General features: G+C 33.6%; 2 protein-coding genes across 4 annotated transcripts in view; one reads left to right on the forward strand and one right to left on the reverse strand.

The window, feature by feature from the left end:
- On the reverse strand, positions 1-18139 carry LOC110829943 (uncharacterized). Its single transcript, XM_022064194.2, has 7 exons — positions 18067-18139; positions 17394-17567; positions 16316-16521; positions 13946-14099; positions 10941-11209; positions 9516-9731; positions 1-8029 (listed from the first exon to the last, which is right to left on the reverse strand). The coding sequence occupies exons 1-7, from the start codon at positions 18116-18118 to the stop codon at positions 7976-7978; spliced, it is 1125 nt and encodes a 374-aa protein (XP_021919886.2). The 5' UTR covers positions 18119-18139; the 3' UTR covers positions 1-7975.
- Positions 18078-21005, forward strand: part of LOC110829923 (uncharacterized) — a 15131-nt gene continuing 12203 nt past the window's right edge. For 2 of the 3 annotated variants that reach the window (XR_015533636.1, XM_087342791.1), the window contains exons 1-2: positions 18078-18144; positions 20637-20809. Coding sequence is in view for 2 of the 3 variants with exons in the window: in XM_087342791.1 (XP_087198917.1) it covers positions 18117-18144; positions 20637-20809 (201 nt within the window). In the remaining variant the exon portion in view is untranslated. Of the gene's footprint in view, positions 18145-18191; positions 18282-20636; positions 20810-21005 lie in introns of those variants that run through there. The other variant, XM_087342796.1, reaches the window with a different exon arrangement.

The raw sequence follows: 21005 nt of genomic DNA on the forward strand, positions 1-21005 counted from the left end.
TTAACACGAACACAAAGGACACTATTTTAATCTCCATAGTTTGCAAAACACAATAATATTGAACATAACTTAAAGCAATAAAACCTATGACAAGATTTTCAGAGTTACCCAAAACTATAAACATTTAATACTGGTACACAGAACAGCATTTAAATTACATTACATGTACAGTGGAAACAAACAGAAGCCCTTACTGACACTACAGCTGTTAGCCTGAACGCATTTAAATTTTATCCCATAATTCATCAGAAAAATTGTTTGTTTTCTTTTCTTCTTCATATACCAACAAATGGATACTTGATAGTACTTGACAATGTACTGTGCCATACATAAATACAGACCAATGTCATACATACCCTGTGCTCCATGAAGTCAATTTTCTAACACATAATATCAAATAAGCACCTACTACTATTTGGAATGAAGAAAGTGCATTCTTCGCATGCTTGTGTAATGTGAGTTTTGGAACAAACACAATGACGACAACACTTAAACTTATGACTATTTCCACCAGATATTTGGCAATTATTTGGCTATTTAAAGTATGTCGACATATTCAAACACTGCAGTTAATCTACTCTACAGAGCTTTCATTTCCTTGATGGTTTAATTTCAAATATGGCAAAAATATACACGCTGAGTATTTTTATATACTACATGCAACTATGTGCAACATACAGCGAATGAAAGCAGAAAATCTATGAGCTTCATAAGACTAGAAAACATAATTAAAAGTCCTAATATTTTCCACACAGTACATCAATCATCACAAAACTTATTGAACATTAAAAACTGATACTACAGCCTACAGATTTCCACATATCAAAATAATAGCGAAAATGTGTGCTCCAATTTGTTAAGTAATTAAGGTAAGTATACAAAACTTCTGGAGAGGAATGTCTACATCAGTACTGAAAGATAAATTAAAATACACTGATATTCAGCCTCCATGTTTCTGCACAGCTCAAAACATACTACAAATTTCTAAAATCAGTGCTTGGGATCTTCCTGATGAATCCACTGTACAAGTCCAACAAGAAATACAAACAATTCATGACAGACAACTTTTCATGAAAAAAAATATATCACAACATAAAACAAGCCTTTACAACTGAATTTCTGGATAAAAGGCAATGATACTGTCTTCATACTTTCTCCATGCAAAGAACTTAATGACCACTACTCAACAACTAGCAATGTTTTCTCTAGCATTATTTCTAAACCACGGGAAAACATAAATACCAGGCCACCATAAATCAGCCAACCATAAGCAACCAGCAATCAACCAGCGTGTTTTATCAGCATCTGTATCACAAAATATTAATAATGTTCCAACAATGTTAAGGGAATAAGTTATCTAAGAACTGACTAACTGGACTAAGCAAAGATATCATACATAACATATCTGAAAAACACAGCGTCTCTACTAGGAATATAACAAAGCCAGAGAACATGTTGAAACACACAAAAGTTGGAATGCAGAAAAGAGCTGGGTAAATTTTCATGTCTAGTATTTTAAATATTAACAGCACATTATAAAGCAATGCAGGGCATCACGCGTGCAGACCTGTGTTGGTCAGCATCATTTTGTAATCAAGACAGTTTCCTGCTCCTGCTTAAAATATATACACATGATCTGCATGGTAGACTATGTGTTGGTATATTTTATTCAACGCTGAATTAACTGCAATGGTGGAAAACCTCACTGAGAATCTTAGGAATGAAAGATTTCTTTATAATATCAGATAACCCAAGTACATGAAAGAAACATCAAGCTTAAATCTGCCGTTATTATCACGGTCAACTCTCACACTTCGTTGCACACAAATCTGCTACTAGAGTTTCAAGAGTAGAACAAAAGTAAAATAAAACAACACAAACGAATGCCTTTGCTCCCCATTCAATAACTACCTTTTAATGACCAGCTGTGATCACTGACTACTTTCACTGTATTCACATACTAATCCCAAAACAAGTGGCAAAATGTGCATAAAACATTATATTATAAAGTAAATGAAAAGGTAGAAAATTCTGAATAACAATTTTGACCAATGATCAAAAATTATTTCCAGCATTACATACACAGCTCACTGTACAATTCTTTTAAGCCAACAAATTCAATTAAAATTATGCTGTTTTTTAAACAGTTCATAATCTGAGTCAGTTCCCAAAGCTTCACTGCCAGCCAAGAAACAACAATTGTAAGTAATACTACCTCTACCAGGAATGTTCAAATTATGCCACAAAAGACACATTCTTATAATACCAGATGCATCATTATATAAAATCTAATAATATACATGTCATTTCAAAATGAATGACAAGAAACATGTTATAAAATATCCCATACGGATCACGAACAGCCTTTTTATTTACCATTAAGTACCATGTGATAATTCAAAACAATGGAATATCACTGCACTGGAAATACAGATGTAAGATAGAGGAAAAACAAAACCCAAAGCCCAAATGTAAATTCTAAAATAAAAAGTTATTACATAATCATTTTTCTCCAATATCTGAAACAGAACAAAGCATCTTCATGCTTATTTTTATTCACTATTGTGACTACAAAAAGCATGTCTGCTTCATACCGACAGAGATGCGTTGAAGGTGCTCATTACTCAAACAACTTCAGACCTGATATCTTTCCATTCTGAAATGTCATCATTTGCATGACAAAAAATTAACACAGGTTTTACATGAGTAATTATGTTAAACAAAACATGGCATGTAAATAAAAATAAAATATCCCTGAAACCTACAGCACAGTGAAAAACCAAAATTTGTTAAGTCAGGTACTTTTTTTAAAAAAAATATTTCAACATAAAAATCAACCATTTGAAAATTTCTTAACTCAAATATGGAAAGACAACCTCTGTGAGAAATGCCTGTAATTGCATACCCTTCATGCTATTCAGCCACTAACACCTCATGCAATAATGCAAAATAATCTCCTAAGCACTTCTATATTCATCCCCAGAGGTCGTGGACAATGCCCACTAACATGATGATAGCTAAGTACTTCTAACATGACATTCATCATCAGGGGTTGGCAACTTGCAGCCCTCACAGCCTTTTTATACAGCCTATGACACAATTTGGCAATTGGTAAAAATTTTTGGTTACCAAGGAGAACATTGATATAAATACAGAAGGAAACAATCATAAAAATACTTTTTGAAACAAATACAAATTTTGCAGATGTATGCTTCTAATTTTAAAATCACATTACTATGCAAAAGTACATTGTTCCATTGTTCAAACTATATCAAAATTTAACAAAACATGAAAATTACAGTGGTATTAATAACTGAAATTTTATAAAATTAACCATGACTTGAAATCAAAATTGTTTGAAACCTAAAAAACATCTTCACAATAAACTCAGTTGTATGGAGAAACATACCCATCTGTTTTTAAGTGAATACCAGCTCTACTCTTTTTGTTAAAGAAATATAGTTTCACTTACATTCCACATTAAAAAAAATTTCCTGCAATCCTCAACAAAGATATGAATAACCAATGCAGCCTGTGGTAATGATGAATGTTTACAACCCCTGTTCTACATGATGATGGAGATTATTTTGTCTGGAGACATTACAATGAAAAAAAGAGGCTGAACAAGCACACGAGGCATGTGGATGGCAATCACCCTCATAAGAAAATACATTTGCTAGACGGGTAGATAAATTCTGACATCAGAAGTAACCTGTGCCCCACACATAACAGGCCACAAATTCTTTCTGATCAGCTCTTGTAATTTGGGGGGGAACACATCAGTGGTTCTGACTGGTCATCCAGTATCCCATCTAGTACAATTTATAACTATCTTAATTATTCATAACAGTAGCAGTATGCATTAGGATGATTTCATCAAATATCAACAATTCTAACTACATCTTAGTATTAATAATTATTAAAATAAGTAATATAATGTATGAAAGTCACTATAATAATACAGATTCTATTTCGATTGACTTGCAAAAATGACATCCCTTTCTGCTCAATGCAATGTAGTTATTGAAATTAGTATTTTTAATTTATATTTGGTTCAATCTTACATTGGGAGTATTGTCAGCTGTATATCAAACAATGTAACTGTACTGCAGTTACACAGTTTACGCCATTTCTAATTAAATGGGGCTGAAACAACGGTCACACTGAGAATACACAATCTGTGATAAAATACATACAGGATTTAACAAGCTGAACTATGATGTTCAACAATATTCTAAAAGAACGAAAGAATCATGAAAAAATCTGCTTCTTGCTAACGAAGATGACCATTTCTAATAATGTTACTCTTAAAGTTACATATTTTTACAAAATCTAACAGTGATTAGCACTACTACCGTTTGACTTTGAATTTTCTTGGTCATCAAGCTGATGATGGGAAATTAAGAAGTGTCAAGAGAAATTGTCTCCAATGGCATACCAAGTTTCACAAAAATAAAGGGCACTCCTGTGCATCATACTGATGTCCCTCACAGAATCTGATGATAAACAGACCAAGACATCTAAGCAGTTTGGTAATGCAGTAATGAACAAGGAACAGAATTCCTTCAGAACCCTAAATAGGAAGTTTCGTTTGTAATTTTCACAGAATCGACAGTGAATATTCAATTACTCCCACAATGTACATCCTTGAGCAGCCAGTCTGTTAGAAATATCGAGTATATTCTTTTTGTACATGAAATGTTATCGCTGATGGAACAGTTGCATCTCTCACGTCAAAAATAGAAGAAATTTTTCCATGCTCTACTAAAATCCACTTTTTATGATACTAACCTCTTTATGTCCAAAAACTTGCACATGGTATAAAAAGCAAACAAGAGAAAAGATTCCTGAGTAACAAATGTAAGAATCTTAAAAAAACTCATCCAGAAAAAGGACAATCTGACATTTCTAAGTTAAAGTGAACAGCCAATATAAAAATCAACTGGTTCAACACTCTCGCCTTTTCTTATGAAAATTTCTTAGATTGTATTATTGTTTTTGTAACTTTACCAGAACATGTTCTAACCATTTTTGACATTGGATACTGTCATATGAAAGTAGTTGGTATGACAGTGTTATCAGAGGAAAATGGTGGGGGAGTCATAATATAGTCAGTATGTCTGCATCCACACGAAGGGAGCATTGAGGAAAACCATAAAAAGTCTTTAACCATAAAATGTTTGCAACTTTCAACAAAAGTTTAAACCATAAAATTATGATTTCCTTAAATAAAGAAATACAGTTCTATTTCTCATGTTCTACATATGACCTCTGTTCTATTACCTAAAATTAACATTTACAATAAAGTATTATCTGTGTCCCTAGTATAAATGGACTAGAGAGTTAAATACTTTCCTGGCCAACCAATAAAATTATTAGGTTCTCATAGTGCCAAGTATAAAAATGGCTGTCTTCTGGGATGTTGTACCATTAGTCTCACAGCTACTAGCTCACATTTCAGAAGAGTCTACTGCCTCCATCATAAATCAATACTTAGAATACTATACAGTGAAACAACCCAGAAGGCAGCCATCTTCAACTTATTACTGATTTAACCTACAAATTAAATTAACAATTTAATCCATGAATTACAGTTACTGACTTAACTATAAATTTAACTTCAGACAAGTAGACCTACACTTATGAAGCATAGGCCACACTCTCATCTCTATCTATAGTTCCATTGCATGACACAGAGGTCAACAGAGAGTTAAGTTATAATTACTATTCAGAAGCACCATGTAAATTGTATCCAATGGCTACCACTTGCTACACATTATTTCTAGTCTTCTGCACCTTCAATACAAAAGTGCAATCAAGAGTATTGACATATAACTCTAATGATGGACTTATTTGCAATTATGTCAAAACAAACATGTGAAAATTATTTCTATTTGCACTTAAAAATATACATAGCAGCATGTTCTACTCCATGAAGGTTCTGAATAAATTCCGAACACTTTGCCAGAACAAATGAATTTCATGTGAGATTTCATGATTCTTATGGTAGCAAGTACAAAGACATTTGTCTTCATTGGTTTTATATCTTTTTGCTTATTCTAGTTCACATGTGTGTGTACATACATATATTAATAGTTAAAACTTTAAAATAGGTGAATAATGAAATCAGTAAGGTATGATGCTCAAATTTCTTACAACAGTAAAAAAATGTGTGATAATTTGTTTCATAAAGGTTATGGCAGCTGTACTGGAAATAATTACATAAAAAGATAACTACTAAGGCCAAAAATAGGACTACTAACAAAGAAAATCTATTTTCTTCCTGCATATATTACAAAATTTACTAGCCAACACTCAATCTGGAGCAAAATTCATAATACTGAAGGTTTCCAAAATTCACATGTAATAATGAAGTAAGTCAAACAAACACACAACATTCCAAAGTTGCAACCTGCTATTCTCTTTTTATCATTACAAAGCTGAAGAGGGTGGTAGCCATTGGATTTTTACTTGGCAGTATAAAGTACAGAAAATGTAACAGTGATTTTGTTGTTACATACCTAAAATCCAGTTAATCAAAAAATTATTTCCTATATGAAATACAGGAAATAATTCCAGAAAAGGACTGACTATACCAGAAATGCCCAACTAATTTTACTGCAGGCCAAACGATGTTTCTGCTAAATGAATTATTTACTCTCTAGATTAAGCTTTTGCAGAAACAATGACAGAAGACTTGAAGCAATGATATATATGTAACATCACTGCCACTTAGTGGAGCAAAGCACAAATTCTGTGTTTTGTAATCACTTATAGTAAAATTCACAACTTAAAAGAGTCCAAGCCAACCTCTGAGAGCTAAATGTAATATTGGAAACTAAATTTCACTTTAAATTTAATAATTGAAATACAATTTTTATGTATGATGTAGGACATGCATACTTCAAAGCAAACAATTTGCTGTAACAGTAAAATCATTAAAAATATTTCTGCAATCTCTGTTTTAAGATCTAGACTCCTGAGAAACTCTGAGAAATGTCCAAAGTTCATAATGCTGTTGTTGTGTACATCACAACTGCTTAGTTCAAATTCTGCTTCAGTTTTTAAAAGGCAGGAATTTTTCTCTTCATTACCATGTCCAGAATAGCACTGGACCTACTCCCAACCACCTATTCAATGGGTACCAAGGCCTCTTTCCCCAGAGACAAAGCAGCCAAAGCATAAAGCTGACTAGTCAGATACACCTAGTGCTGAGATCAAGAATGTATGCAGCATCACCTCCACTTCCCCATGCACATTCATTATTTCATTCCATAATGTGATGCTTAAAGTTTATTTTAAACTTATCCAGAAGGAAGACACATGTCCGTGATTTAATATTAGTCCTAAACGCTGCATCATATAACACACCTCTTTCTGACCATTTATTAATAGTGCATCGTGAATTTTCTTCCCGTCAGAAAACGTGCAAGCAAATGTTTGATTGTGATGCGGCGATCCTTTCTACATACATTCTGTGCCAAAGTGACAATAAGTTCCACTTCTTTTTATGGGGAAACAGCGTGTTCACCTTCAGGTAAGAGAGATAAATGGATATTTTTAATAAGGCCAACTCCTAAAACTAATGTGTCAGATTTTTTCTCTGAGTCACATCTAGCCCACAGTCCGTATGTTGGGCACTCCTGACTGACTTGACTATATTATGATAAAGGAAACATTGTTTCAGTTCTGTTACATTTTTCTACATTTAAAAGACTGACTGGATTATGCATCACTTTTCTTGCTCTGTACCATGAATATAACAAAGCTTATAGCCCAGTCTCCATAATCAGAACATTTTAATGTTTTTAGTCATCTTCATTCATCAGTAATAAAAGACTGCGGTATTATTTGGTAACACTATGAATTAAATGCAATCACTTAAATTCAACTTGATCACAGGCTGGTATTATAAAGTACTATAGTAGGCCAACAGTTGAGTTCTGTTCACAGGACTTTGCCTTGGATGATGTCATCACAAAATCAGTGACCGTGGAAACAGGTTCATTTCTGCATAGTCATCAATGATCTGAAACAATTTATAGTATTAACAGTACTAAAACCCCACAAAATTGGTTGCAAAATTCAATTCATACATGCAGACATGTAGACATACAGAAAAGAAATTTCTTTGCTATGCATTTATGAAAGTAGAAGTACATTTTAATTTAAGACATTCACCTAAAAAAATACTTTGTTTTATACTTCTCACTTATTTTTATGAGAACTTGATTGATAAAAGTAATAGCAGAAGTAAGAAACTTTATTTTTAAATTACCATAAATTTAGTTCAATAACTTTTCGAGACACTAGAAAAATTAAACACATTTAACAGTATTCAGAAAATCCTTGCTGACAAATATGTCACTTTATCATTCTTCATCAACTGTCTATATTTTATATCAAATAGTTCAAAAACTTTAGAAGTAGAAGATAACACTCATCCAGAAGCAACAACACATCTTATACAATTTCAGACAAATTAAATGGTATTCAGAAAATCCTAACACAGCAAACATTTGGTATTTTGCCAAAAATCATTTAAATACTTCCATCCGTATGGACAGACTAAGAATAATTAAAAATTAACTAATGCACACCTTACAACCCACCTTTTGCATAAATCTGAATTACAAATATCTTAAAGTTTTAAGATACAACCTGAAAGTTTCACATTATTGCCACATTTGTAAAAAATAAAATTTAATATTGTGGTCAACTGTTTAGCACTCCTACTTTGAATTTTATAAATCTCAGTTTCAAATCTCAACCTGGGGTCCAGTTATCCTGTCTGAAATCTTTCAAGGTGTTCTTAGTCCCTCCAGGCAAAATCAAGATTACTATATTAAATTAGGCCATGACCACTTCTTTCAACATCCTTTCCAATTCATCATTCACCACTCATCCAATCATTTGATAATGTATGATAAGAGTTACTGAAAGCACCATTAAATAACAACATGAAAATAAAATATAATAATTATGATCATGATGATAATTACAACAACTTCACAATAGTTCTCTGGAAGCATTATAGCCTATCAACAAACTAAATTTCATATTACTATTATTGGATTCATAGACTTTATCCAGTAAGTTTTAATGAGCTGTCACAATTTTCCAACAGATATGCTGCTCAATTAAAGTAGGTGTTCAAAGATCAAGTCAGAACACGCGTGCAGTCAAACTGAGTTTTAAATTTACATTTTTACATTTTACTGTATGTTCAAAGTTCAGTCTTGTCTGATCACATCAGCACAACATTTATTATATAATATGGTTATTCTAGTGCAACTGCTACTTTAGATTAAATTCTTAATTAATAACAAACATTATTAATTATATAAAAATATCAAGAGAGATACATGTGGGCTAATTTTACAGGCACCCTGCACCTTGCTCAAAAATGGTCATAACTATAACCCAACACCAATGGCAGTCTACCATACAATACATGAAACTTTAAACTAAAAAAAAACACATGTATGAAATTTCACTAATACTCCAAAACTCACCTCCTGCAATTTGTTTCTGGTAATCTGAGGAATGAGCCATGAAAATCCAGTACTCTCAAGTTTACTAGGATCCAGGTACAGATGTTTATTATATAGCAGCTCTTGGTCAATATACGGGGTTAATGGTGTATTCTCCACTCCACTTTGATTACAAGCCTCAGCCCAAGGTCCAAGGTGTTTGTCATTCACTTCATCTACTAAGCTAGCCATGTCTAGCTACAAACAAGGAAAGAATAATTAAACCCTGCTAAAAGTAATAAACATGAGAAACTGTCATGCCCCCGCTCCCTCATCAGTTCTGCTACAATTGCCATGGGACCTACACCATCTGCAACTTATTTTTATTTAAAATATGTAAAGGTTAATGAACAACTTCATCTACCAAAGTATTAATTACTGTACTTATGACTATAAGTTAACCCTGGACATGACAGTACCCACTCAATAGTTAAAACTTAAGAAAAAAATAATAATTTTATTACATTCCCACATAATTTTCTTAAGCGTTGATTCATTACTTTGTTCCCCAATTTCATTGTAATGGTTTATTTGACTCACACCACTGGTTAGTAAAAGGAGTTATATGCATAATATAAAGACTCTCTGACTTACCAACAACTTCATTGGCACATGGTACACCCTGCTCTGGCAAATTGGTTATAGTGGTATAAATCATTACATTAGATGTAACCTTACTGAGGAAAAGCCTTAATAAGTAATAAAAATATAAGCATTACATCTGGAGTAAATGAAATGTCACAATAAAAACTTAAGTTAAATCATTTTATTTTTAGGCTCCAGTTCGATTGGTTCTTCTTTTTCCGGTTTAACAATGTCTGTACATTTTCTGGTACCCTTTACTGGTCCCCAAAGTTTTTCAGTTGGCTTGATCTATTGACATCAGTAGGACTACTTGGACGAGGGATCGGCCCGTCGCAAGGCCTCTACCTATTTACAGGACAGCACAACACAGAAAAACGCGGACAAACATCCATGGCTTGAGTGGGATTCGAACCCACGGTCCCTGCGACCAAGCAGCACAAGACCCACGCCTCAGACCGAGCGGCCACTGCGGACCAGTTTGATTGGTTTAATGTTAAAAATCACGAATAACTAGCGTAGATGAGAAGTCTTTAAATACATTAACTGCTGTTCTTCTTGGTTTTGGCACAATGTAGATTTGTTGGTAGGTGCCAATGTCTTTAAGAAATATAATCTTTCCACCTTCAGGGCTGAAGATGGAGACAGTTTCTCTGAAACAATGGTATATACCGAGTCTACAAGCTGCAAAAATCCACAGCATTCCCACCACTGTGAAAACCTAAAATCTTCAAATTAATCAGTTCTCATACATCCTTACAAATGTACAGGTTAGGAGAAATGGAAATTGAAATATAGTGTTATAAATCTGAAGTAAATACTAACCTTACACAATGACAAGCTCACTGAGCCCCAATAATCATGGTTAATGTTGAATATCTCAGACACCAGATTGCTAATCATTCCTTGAGTAGTGTCACCTTTGTCTACTACATTATAAATCTGAGACAAAGTATCATCTCGTATTGCCAAGTGCCATATAGCACGGCACAGGTCAGTCACATGAATTGTGTTCATCTTCAGGTCTTTGCCCCAAAGAAGCTTCATCATTTCACCAAGATGTTTGTACACTGCACCAATCACAAGGCGTGGTGCTGAAAATATATATTATATGTTGTCTTATCTCCTCGCAGGTAACAATGGATAACAGAAATGGTTGATTCAGAGCAGGAGACTAATAATGCGGAAGTCAGATAATTTTAAATAAAGCACTGCAAGATTTCCAGAGTCTCAAGTTTGAACTTTAGCATTCATATTCTTAAAAAAGGCACTTAAACAAACTGCCTGATTGGAGAGAATTCTACCTTGTAACTATGAAATTTAACAATTTTGTGCTTATCATAACATACTTCAAATTCATACTGTTTTATGTCCCTCTATACTTAATCTCAAAATACTTGACATAGTATGCCTAGTTTTGTAAGTAATTTACCTTACAAGAGTTTCATCTTAAAATACAAGTCAATCTTGCAGTCAATAAACACAACCAACTGTAGTTAAAACATCAAAATGATGACTGCAAGTACCGATTTTTGTCTTTCCAACAATAATCCAAAGTTCAATACTTTCTCTGTATGTTCTATTTCCTAAATGTGCACCAGATAAAACGCAAACACCTTGTTGTATCTATATTCACTAAAGAATGCAGTGGAGAGAAATATAGTTTAGAATAGAAATAATTCTTTTAGAAAGTACAAAAGAAAAATGTTCACCTAATTGTCATTTCCAAAATTCAGTTCTTAAATAAAAAAAAATGTTGGTTAGTATATCCAAAGAAAACACAACATTTAAACCTTATACAGTAAAACCTCTCTAGTTGGACACCCCTATATCCTGGACACCCCTCTATATTGGACACTTTTAATTGGAACCAGCAAATATCCTATAATTTTACATTGCCACAATACCCTATATCTTGGACACCCCTCTATCCTGGAACTTGAACACCCATTGTGTTGTAAGTTGGACAGGTTCATGCACTTAGCTTCAATGCTTTTATGGGAAACGTTTACAGTTAGTATTTTGTTGCTTTGAATTTCTGACTTCTACCTGAGGATTACCTTATGTTTGAAGGTGTGAGACTTTGAACACATCAATGGAATTATTTTGTTGAACCCTTCACTGGACTACAGTACGTATTACTGGTACAGTTTTAACTTTGTCAGTACTGAGCTTGCAACTGAGTTAAACAGAAATTGGAACGGTGTGCTTTCGCTCATAATCAACCAGGAATGGTTGAAACTTTATTCTGATTGCGGCGAAAATTAGAAAGAGGATGGCAAATTCCAAGATAAAAGCAAAAAAGCAGTGTCTTGTGACAGAGTTTTTTACAAGAAATAAGTGACATCATATGTTGAGCTAATGCCATAAGTACAATTAAAAAGAATACGTTCTGAACATTTAAAATTTCATTGAGGCTGGGGTGTAATGTGCAACCACGAGAGTGGGTTTCAAAAGATTATTATAATTAATAATTAAATTATTCTTAATTCGATCAAGCCTACAGTAGTTAGATTATGTAAGTAAATAGATTGATTGCATTGTCGGTAAACGTAAAGTATTGGCGCCCTTCCCTATGAGCTTATCCATGCAAGTTTAATTTAGTGAAAACAAAATTTGTAAAAATTTAATTTACCTTTTTGATTTTTCTTATCAATAATTTCCTTTTTGTGAAGGGCTCCATAATACTTTACAATTACCACATTGTTATTACACGACAATTTGAAAGGATGATTTTCCCCCTTTCCCTCTATCCTGGACACCCCTGTAAGTTGGACACATTATCGTGGAACCGCTGGTGTCCAAGTTAGAGAGGTTTTACTGTACCTACACTGTCCTGGTATTGAAAACTCCCTGTATGTAGTCTTTGTCAGCTTTCCCAGAATGATAAAGAAAATTTATTTCTCTTATTAATGTGTGTGGAGGTCATACACATAGATATAATTATAAAAGCTGCCTCTGCCATCTGCTGGTTAGTAAGCTAAATTATACATCGGTAATATTTCATGACAAATGTGATCCTGAGTGAGATTAAGGAGAGGATATTCACATTTCTACAAAAACAAAACAAATCAGAGCTGTGCAAAAAAGCATATGTAATTTTGTTTTAGGAATGAGGGTTAAGTCATTAAAAAGTATATCAGCTAGTAAGAGTACAGTTATGGTATCAAATTATATTTTTGGATATGATGGTCAACCATCTGGCTGTTCACAAAAGAAATGTTTTCCCCACCATTACTGCCAAAAACATTAAAAATTTGACTGTTTTACACTACATATAATATTTTTTCAGATGTCATAAAACCAATATGACAAGCAGAATATGCATAAAATTCCCTTCTCTTTTACAAAGATTTTTATGTGATGTTGAAGAGCTTGACTATGTACATTTAAAAAAACATAACAGTACCTGTGTCTTCACAAGTTGTTTAGTACAAACCACAGGACAAAAACAATGCACTACACATCTAGGTAAAAACAGATAGAGGGTTAAGATATTGCCCTTGGATTCACACAAAGAACTTAGGAAAGCCACACAAAAGTTATGAAAATAGCTAGAAATAAACCCATAAAATTCTCAATTACAAATCAAGTGGTAACTGTTACACTAAAACATACATTACTTCAAACTTCATAAACTGGTTGTCACATTTTAGTCAAATCTATATAAGAAAAAATGTATGAAAGTTGAAGTGCTGTTGCATCACTCTCTATGACCATAATATGCATATTTATTACAATTACATTTATTATCAGGTTTATCTCAATCCTCTGAATGTGTCAATAAATCTGCAAAAGGGAAGTGTCTTATACATAAGCCAGAAACCTACCCAGGCCATGTCGATCACCAATTCCATATACAATAGCAGGCCTTACTACTGTGAAGCGAAGGCCAGGAATATTATGAAGTTCTTCTTCCACCTGTCTCTTAAACTTAGCAATATACGTCCATGGTTCCACTTTCCCATCTTCTTTGTGGGGAACCTATAAAAATTAGTGAACACACAATTATATATAAAACAACACACTCACTGCTGTGAAAACCTAAAATCAAATCTAGTAACATTCATGTTTGGTACCACCACAGTGCATTGTAACCTGCAGTATAGGTTTACTTTTTTGAGCCCTGCTGAAACCATAAATACCTAATGTAATGGTTCTTTCCTATAAAACGCAGCTTTTTGTCAATTTTGTACACAAGCAGTGATATGTGGAACCTGATCTTAAAATTACTGCATTTAAAATAATTAAATACCAGTGTTAATTTCATACATGTAACATTATGTTTCTCACATGTTAATTGTCTGTTATGGCTACAACTCCTCATATGAGTTTCACAGTGATAGTAACTGCCTGGTAGGGATGAAGAGGAAGGTTACCTCTGCAGATTTCTTGTACTAAAAATAATCTAAAATACATGTGAATTATAATATAAATTAACCTAAAAATAAAATTGCTACAGTATTCTGACACATTTTATCTCATCTCCACTGCCACCATCCAAATTCCTATCACTGGTTTTATATTGTGTCACTACCACTTCCATCAACAAACATGATTCCCTCGTACAATTCCCAAAACAGATTGTAATGCAATATATTCATCTTTGCACTTCTGTACATGTTACTTCTCTTCCCTTAACCTGATTTGGTTATCTAAGTTGTAAATTATATATTTTTTATGTATTCTTTAATGCACATCTTTGTCAGTTCAAACAGATTTGTGATATAGAGGCAGCCAGAGAACATGTACATGTTTGTTGTGAAGCGTATCTACTTTTTAGATATTCTGAACTTTGATTCGTTCACCTTAACAACACAATATATTTCAGGTTCGCAGCATTTGGATGGAAAGCAAATCAGTTTTCACGATATAACTTTATATATATATTTATCTGTACACAGTGATAGGTAGCACTATCATTTACTAAAATATTGTCAGGTTACTGGTTTGAATAAGTTTTAAAGCCACTTCTTATGGTCTATGAAATGAGCTAACATTTTGTAGAAATGCTAATACAGTGAAACCTCTATCCATCGTTCCCGGAACTATCGTTTTCCCGGATGCATCGTCCGTTTTGTTCGGTCCCGAATACATCCCATATAAAATAATGTTACATTTTCCCGCTTCTATCGTTCCTCGAACTATCGTTTTATCGCATCGATCGTTCAAAAATCTTAGTCCCGGCCCACAATTTTCCCGCAATGATCGTTTCTGAGAAATTAAAATGCTGGGTTTTGAGATAAATTAATACCGAAAGACGCACAATGTTTTTGGAATACGCAGTAGCGGTAACCTGTTATGTCGCCCAACCAGCACATTCTTTTGGAATGAGGGTCAGCGGTGCAGGGGTGATATTGGAGTGAATGGCGGTGCTCATTGTCAGAAATTTTACGATTTTAATTAGGGTGCACTCATATTTCGTTCCAGCGATGCCAGATGGCATGTGCAGTGTGAATTTCTTCACAAATGCTTTTATTACAAGTACAAAGGAAAGGCTGGCGGCACTTTTCATTCTTCTGGTTCATCTCGTTTCCAGCGGTTCAGGGTCTTCTACAGCTACGTTTCGTTGAGTTCGGCAGTAATAGTATTTCCATTCTTCCTGTTATTGTCCGCAAAGGGGGTTGGAGTGGTGAGGAAGAGGGAGACGACGAATGCGAGCCCGAAGCTTTGCCGAGTTTTGCCGAAGCACACGCTGCATTGGCAAAAGTGAAGTCGTTCTTTTATGCGCTTAATATTAGTGAACGTGACGAGGAAAACACTTTGAACGTGGAAAGTGCTCTGTTTGGTCTAAAACGTAAAGTTTCGACAAACCAGTTGTCCACTAAAGACTTTTTTGGTAAAAAGAAGTAACTTTGAAAGAGAAACATTGTTTTTTTTAAATTTTTAATGCTTTCCCGCATCTATCGTTTTCCCGCATTCATCGTTTTTATTTCCCACCCCCGCCGAAAACGATGCATCGAGGTTTCACTGTATTGTGCAATCAACGTAATGCTTGGTAGTGTAGAGTGGGAGGAATTAAATTTGCAGGAGAAATTATGTCACAGCTATTGCACAAGAAACAGCTATTATTTCCACATTTTTATCAACTTCTGCTTACAAGTAAACAAAAGCAATGTGTACATAAGTGAATTTTTTAAAACTGGAAATGAGGTTAGAGGGGGTTTGCAGGGTGCAGGCATGACAAACACAAAACCAACCTTATTCGAGGAACACATGTGACCAGTGGATACCTCAACAAACCTCTTGACATTCAGTTTGGCTGCTTCTGCAGCACAGTTCAAGCTGAGTTTTAAAATTCCTTCTCTGTAGACAGGGTCAGTTTGTCCCACTTTTGTTTCACAAGCACAATTTATCACGTAATCCCAACCACCCTCTTCTACTGACAATGCATACTGGCAGGATGCTGAAATTGAATTTATTATTTGTTTATTTATAACTTATTTAAAGATGGTGTTAGTAGCTCAGACAATATAATACAAGGTGATAGGATGATTAACCGTAAAGGATACAAAAGGAAGCCATCATGGCCTAATTTAAAGTACCATCCTGGCATTTACCTAGAGGGACTGTGATTTCTCAGATATGAAGCAGGTGTCCTAATCACTCAACCACCTTCTTTAGTTTGAAGTAAACAAACAAACATATTCAATTATGAGCACTAAAACCAATCTGCCTTATAAATTTGAAAACAAACACAATTTATTGCCTGACTTTCTTTGCTATAATGAAAAATATAAAGACTTAAGGGTGATAATGCATTTAGTTGATAAAAACCATTTTACAACACAGCAATAACTGAAGAGACTAATAAAATCCATTAGAAACTCCAGTAAGAAATCTGTTTCAGACAAAACTAAATCTAGCCTCCAAAACAGGAAAAAGATGGTGAAGGAGAAAACAAAAGTTAATTTGTTAAATTCTCATACAGCATAAAAACAATGTACCAACTACAAAGCTGTCTAGCTCTCTCTCAATCTGTAGAAAACAAAACAAAATAAAATAAATTCCAAATATTGCAATCATATTATAATGTGAGACCACCAAACCACAGACTCATGCTAGCTACCATGGTGGTAAGAGCATACAAGTACTCACTTCTGTAACAAAATTCAAACCACATGGTTTAAACAAATGTAAGAACATATTCTACAAGCAATGGTGATGTGCCTGCGGCAAAACCAGTAACTTCAAATGTGGCATTTAAATGTAAGCAGCCTCAGCAAACAAGTTGTTTGTATTTATCTATAAGTATCAGTATATTAATTTAAGACATACCAGGATTTATCAGGTTGGCACTTTTAAATTGGACTTTAGGAATATTAAATAATTGTTGGTGTTTGTCATTGAGCCATGCAGTTTGTGGTGGAACTTTGTCTACCACACGCACTGCTGATACAAGGTCATTTTCAATCAGGTACTGTACAAGGTTTCTGCCAATGAAACCACAACCTGGAAGAAGAAAGTTCATATTGAATACAGCACCTACAAATTAAATAGTGACACTTTATTTTTCATTTACATATATATTTAAAAACAGGATGCATATTAAAGAAACGTTATCCCCAACAAAACATATATATTAGTTTGCAAAATAAACTGTATGACTGACACACTTTTGTGTTATCACATGCATATTTTCACCTACTACCAAATGAAAACGATGTTAGAAAAGGTATCTCAAAACAATAGCCTGCTTACATAAACGGCAGAAAAATTTTAGTTTCTTCGAGAAAAGCTCCACGGGTGACTCCTTTTTCAAAGCAAGTGTCTTCACAAAGCGGTTTTTAAAGTTAAAGTAACCTTACATTCGCAAACATACAGCAAATCAAAGTGAAACTACCGATAAAGAAGCGGTGATAACACAAACAGAACACACACAAAGAATGTTATAACACAGTGTCAATTTTTTTCTGGAATACCATATATAATTCCAATTTTCACTACCTACCTCCTAAAATTACTACACTAGGTTTTGCCATCTCTCCACCATCTGCCGCCATGACGACACCCACCGGAACCGGATGTGGTATGTGTTAAAAGTTTGACCTTAAGGTTCACTGGATATGTTACGTAATTAATATTCCATGAAGCCCTGCTGTAATACAATCTCTTATTGAGGTTGAACAATTTCCTGTGCACACATATAAACAGATGTGTTCTTAGGTAGGATCACAGGATGGCAGTTAGCACATATAATACCAGAACATTAGTTTCTTCTTACTTACCTAATAAAATCAGTTGAAATTAAAAAGAAAAAATGTATGTCCCTATAACTGTCCATTCAATATAAACACCGGGTTAACCTACCCTATCAAAACGATTGTAATAAACATTTGTTTTCCCCAACCTTTGTCCTTTCTGATGTAACATTGGGGTCCAGTCTTCAAATTTTGGGGTTCTCACATATGCGATGATCTCCCATTTAAACACAGAAGATGGGAGAGATCAACCATAACAGTACAAGGATGAAAATGGGTACATTTAATAACATCCATAAAAGCATTATGCCAAAAACTGTATTAGCCCACAATATTAAGTTCAAGTCCTAAAATGAACAGATACTTATTATAAAATAAATCAGTATATGGAGATCAACTAATAGCAAATTTTATGTTTCTCATTCAAGGTCAGAAATGGGTGGAGAAATATCGATTACAATATATTAAGGAAAAATATTTCTCCCACTTCACCATCATAATATACATTACATAAATCTCCCAAATTTACACACATAACTTGTTAAACCCTCATCTACAGATGAACTACATTTCATGTTACTGTCACATATAGTCATTTTAAAATAGTATTAGAAAATATTTTAATCAGCAATAGGTTTAAAATATTCATTGGCAGCAATAGAAGCAGTGACACCTTTCATATTCTTCTGAGGTATTTTTCAATTTATTTAAGTGCAAAGCATTGTCATATGATCACCTTTGTAAATACAGTGCAGACAGTGAAACTGGCTCTGCCAGGTCAGTTAATGTGTGACTGAGTTTAGCCAAGATGAAGCAGCATGGCATGTATGTTGCATCTCTCATAGCAGATTTCTTTCTACGCAGACATACAATACAGTTGTCATTGTTTGTGTGCTGGGATCTTGGTATGTATGCTTACAGTTGTATAGATCTCTTTCCTTTTTGAATGTCTGAGAATATCTTTTGTTTACAATCATTAAGCAGATTGGAACAGAGGATCATATAATAATTACTTCTAAGAAATGTTCAGTAATATTGGTGAAGATACCAATATTTAAAGAAATCATACACATACTTAAGAATAAAATATTTCATTTTTAATATTTTATCTTGTACACAAAACTGTTCAGTTTATGGTAAACTAGACACATTTTTCTGTTCCAAACAAGTTCCTGTTTAACACAGGTACTGAACTTCTATACAAAAATATCACATAGACTTCCACACTGGTTTATGAACCTAATCACACACCTTTCTCTCGTCAGTTGTCATGTAATGCCTTCTGCACATATTTTGTTGACGGTCAAGTTTAATTTTTATACATTTGTGAAAGAGATGTTCTGTTCAGACAGCTCTAGGAAACAGCTGAGAACATGTGCATCAAGTTCTGCATGAAACTTGAAAAGATAATTACAAATATCTGTGAACTATTTAAATTTGCATTTGGGGAAGGAACTCTTAATCTCACTTAGGCATTTGAGTGATCTGCTTGAACTAAATTGCTCAGATTTCTGTTCTGTCTACTATTAAAATTTATAAAAATTGTTTTTGTTGTTACAGTATTATTATTGTTATTGTTATTTCTGCTATTACTCTTTGTTAATTTCACCATTTGATAGGATAGATATATTTATGACTAAGGGTATATCATGTCCCTTGGATGCATATAGAATTTTATATGGAACTTTATATTACATGCAACTGAAATAAAATTAATACCTATATATTATGTTATTGTCTTACAGAACATTTACTGGAAAGACAATGACATAATATCCCGATAACTCGGGATATTATGTCACTGTCTTTCCAGTAAATGTTCTGTTCCCAGACTGGTCATTTTCTGCAGTTCCTTTACAGAATTTATACCAGAGATGTCACCATGATTACAAGTGATTTCAGAATGATTCCAATGCTCCCATATTTACTGATGTTATTTTCATCTGTTTATCAATATCATTTCCTCACACACTGTTTTTTCATATATGCATGTCCAGAACTTTGTCAAAAATGCACAACCAACACGTTATTTATAATATAAAATATGCTTCTTCTAATTACAGTCTTCAGAATAATTATCTGAAAATCAGAAATGTTCCTAGAACCTTCAGGTGTCTAAATATCACATGCAAAGATTGTATGTAAATGTTTCAGACACTCTGCTTTCCTGCATAGCAAAGAATGCTTGTTTTCTTAAGAGCTATTTTTTAATATGTTAATGTATAATTTTCTTCTAATTATAAAATATGTACCAGTAATTCATACGAGTGTACATCCTACACATCTGTCAATTTTGGACCTGACTGCTTAATATTTTCAGGAAATTCAGGTGTCATCAAAAAGCTTTCAGAAAAAGGAATGAGTGTCTCATTTCTATCTTGGAATGATAACATGACTGTGATAACCAATGCATTAGCAGCATCTGCTAATTCAGGCCCGATTGGAGCTGTTCTGGATACATCCTGTGATTCAGCTGTACAGGTTTTAACACAGGTAAACTGAGAATATGCCACTCTTCATAAGATACAATTTCTTATTTAAAGTTTCCTAAACATAATTATTCACATTTATATAAAAAATTATGCTGCTGTAAAGATGTTTACATTTATACCAGTTAAGCTAAAATTTAGTGGTTTATTAAAATCATTCAATCCATTCTCAGACTATTATTTAAAGTAACAATACCCAT

This window comes from Zootermopsis nevadensis, unplaced genomic scaffold, assembly GCF_977971745.1.
Source record: "Zootermopsis nevadensis isolate Lab colony 2312 unplaced genomic scaffold, Znev_1.0 Znev_ptg000001l, whole genome shotgun sequence".
In the NCBI taxonomy this organism is placed as follows: domain Eukaryota; kingdom Metazoa; phylum Arthropoda; class Insecta; order Blattodea; family Termopsidae; genus Zootermopsis; species Zootermopsis nevadensis.